General features: G+C 43.3%; 1 protein-coding gene across 1 annotated transcript; it reads left to right on the plus strand.

Annotated features, from left to right (window-relative positions):
- Positions 1 to 428: 428 nt before the first annotated feature.
- On the plus strand, positions 429 to 1,643 carry LOC139755807 (uncharacterized). Its single transcript, XM_071674423.1, has one exon. It carries the CDS (start codon positions 546 to 548, stop codon positions 1,605 to 1,607), a length of 1,062 nt encoding a protein of 353 aa, XP_071530524.1. The 5' UTR covers positions 429 to 545; the 3' UTR covers positions 1,608 to 1,643.
- Positions 1,644 to 2,177: the final 534 nt, after the last annotated feature.

Below are 2,177 nucleotides of genomic sequence, written 5' to 3' on the forward strand. Positions count from 1 at the left end.
TCCCTGTATTGAAAATCAGATCATTCGAAACAAACGTATGTGATTTTTTTCTTGTCACTTGTATTTCTTTTTCAGCGACGCTTACTAAAAGTTCATTGTATATCACACGCGCTTAAATAGTCTTGTTTTTAGGAGCAGTGAAGGGACTCCTCTCTCTCTCTCTCTCTCTCTCTCTCTCTCTCTCTCTCTCTCTCTCTCTCTCTCTCTCTCTCTCTAATCCACGAAGCGAAAGCTACAAGCGACATCAAGAGTCTGTGTATGCGGTGTTAGACATAGACAAAGTATTACAGATATACAGATGTAACATTAGTTTTTGAAATTACCAACCTGGGATATGTAGCATAATAAAATTATAACTGTTAGGAAAAGTTTGTAAATTGTTCGTGATGGATATGTGATCAAAGCACTCTTCCTCCTTCCTCCTTCAGCGGCATCAACAACAGTTCAGTCATCCCCAGCACCATCAACACCAAAGTCAGTTACAACCACAACACCATCAACAGCAACAGCAACAGCAGCAGTTAAGAGCTGGCCTAAAATCATTAATGGACTATTCATCTACGAGTGGACAGTCTCGTGCCAGATTACCACCACCTGGTTTTAATGGTTTAAACAGCTTTAATTCCTACAGTATGCCAAGACTAACTCAACCTGAACCCAGTAAACTATTACCACCATTCTTAAGTGGTTTAGCAGGAAATCCCAACCTTGGCACACCTGGACTTGGGTCCACCCCTTCTGTTCCTCCGTCATTAAATGGCTTAGTAGGATCCAATGGTTTAGGTGTACCTCCTGGTTTGAGTGGAAGTCTCCTTGGTAGCAGTAACACTAGTGGCCTTGGTAATGGTGGTGTACCAGGTGGACTTGGTAATGGCGTACCCCCACACCTACTTTCACCAGCTTCCCTTTTAAGTATGGACACACCCCTCAGTGCCTCACAAAGTCCGCCAGGTATAGGGTTGCCAAAAGGTGATGCGTTCCTCCTTAAAGATTTAGAAAATGGACTCCGTAATATATTTCCTGCCATCAGTTCAGTTAGCACTATGAACACAATCAATACCGTTAACACGTTAAACTCCCTAGCTGGAGGAGCCAACAATCCAACCTCGCAGAACAACCCATTAACAAACTTCCTAAACATGGCTCACCAACACCAACAGCACCATCATCATCAGCAGCACCAACAGCAACATCCTTCCCAGCAGTCTCTTCTACAACAACTTACGATGAGCTCTCTAGCAAACTCCCACAAAGGTTGGAGCAACAGTGGTGCCCCTGATCTTACAGTACTTGATCCAGCAATAGTGTCTTCAGGGCAGCTGACAGATTCACGATCAGATTCCCCTCCACACTGGATGAAAACAATGGAGCAACTCACAGAAGGAGGCCCCCACCCACTTTGGAATAACTTGGTGCCATACGGTTTAACTTCTTCTGGCTTGCCAACTGGTATAAATCCCCACTCTGGGTCATCGTGTCCCACGGCTCCCACACAGCGCTCCGTGGCACCCATGTGGCCCCAAACCTCTCCGCCACCAGGTTTCAGCTCCATCTCCCCACTACATCATCCTAAGCAGCATGAACCACACAAAATTGAGAATCTCTAATGGCACTTTATGGAGAAGTTTATATGCTGTATGAACGAAGATATATCCCTGGGGATAGGGGATTAAGAATACTTCCCACGTATTCCCTGCGTGTCGTAGAAGGCGACTAAAAGGGGAGGGAGCGGGGGGCTGGAAATCCTCCCTTCTCGTTTTTTTTTTTAATTTTCCAAAAGGAGGAACAGAGGGGGGCCAAGTGAGGATATCCCACAAAGGCCCAGTCCTCTGTTCTTAACTCTACCTCGCTAACGCGGGAAATGGCGAATAGTTTAAAAGAAAGAAAAGAAAATATATATATATATATATATATATATATATATATATATATATATATATATATATATATATATATATATATTACAGAGGTATAAGTTTGTTGAGTATTCCTGGCAAATTATATGGGAGGGTATTGATTGAGAGGGTGAAAGCATGTACAGAGCATCAGATTGGGGAAGAGCAGTGTGGTTTCAGAAGTGGTAGAGGATGTGTGGATCAGGTGTTTGCTTTGAAGAATGTATGTGAGAAATACTTAGAAAAGCAAATGGATTTGTATGTAGCATTTATGGATCTGGA

This window comes from Panulirus ornatus, chromosome 20 (genome assembly GCF_036320965.1).
Source record: "Panulirus ornatus isolate Po-2019 chromosome 20, ASM3632096v1, whole genome shotgun sequence".
Taxonomy (NCBI): domain Eukaryota; kingdom Metazoa; phylum Arthropoda; class Malacostraca; order Decapoda; family Palinuridae; genus Panulirus; species Panulirus ornatus.

Bases quoted from the DNA above. Each gene is read 5' to 3' on its own strand.
- LOC139755807 (XM_071674423.1), top strand. From the start codon at position 546: ATGGACTATTCATCTACGAGTGGACAGTCTCGTGCCAGATTACCACCA.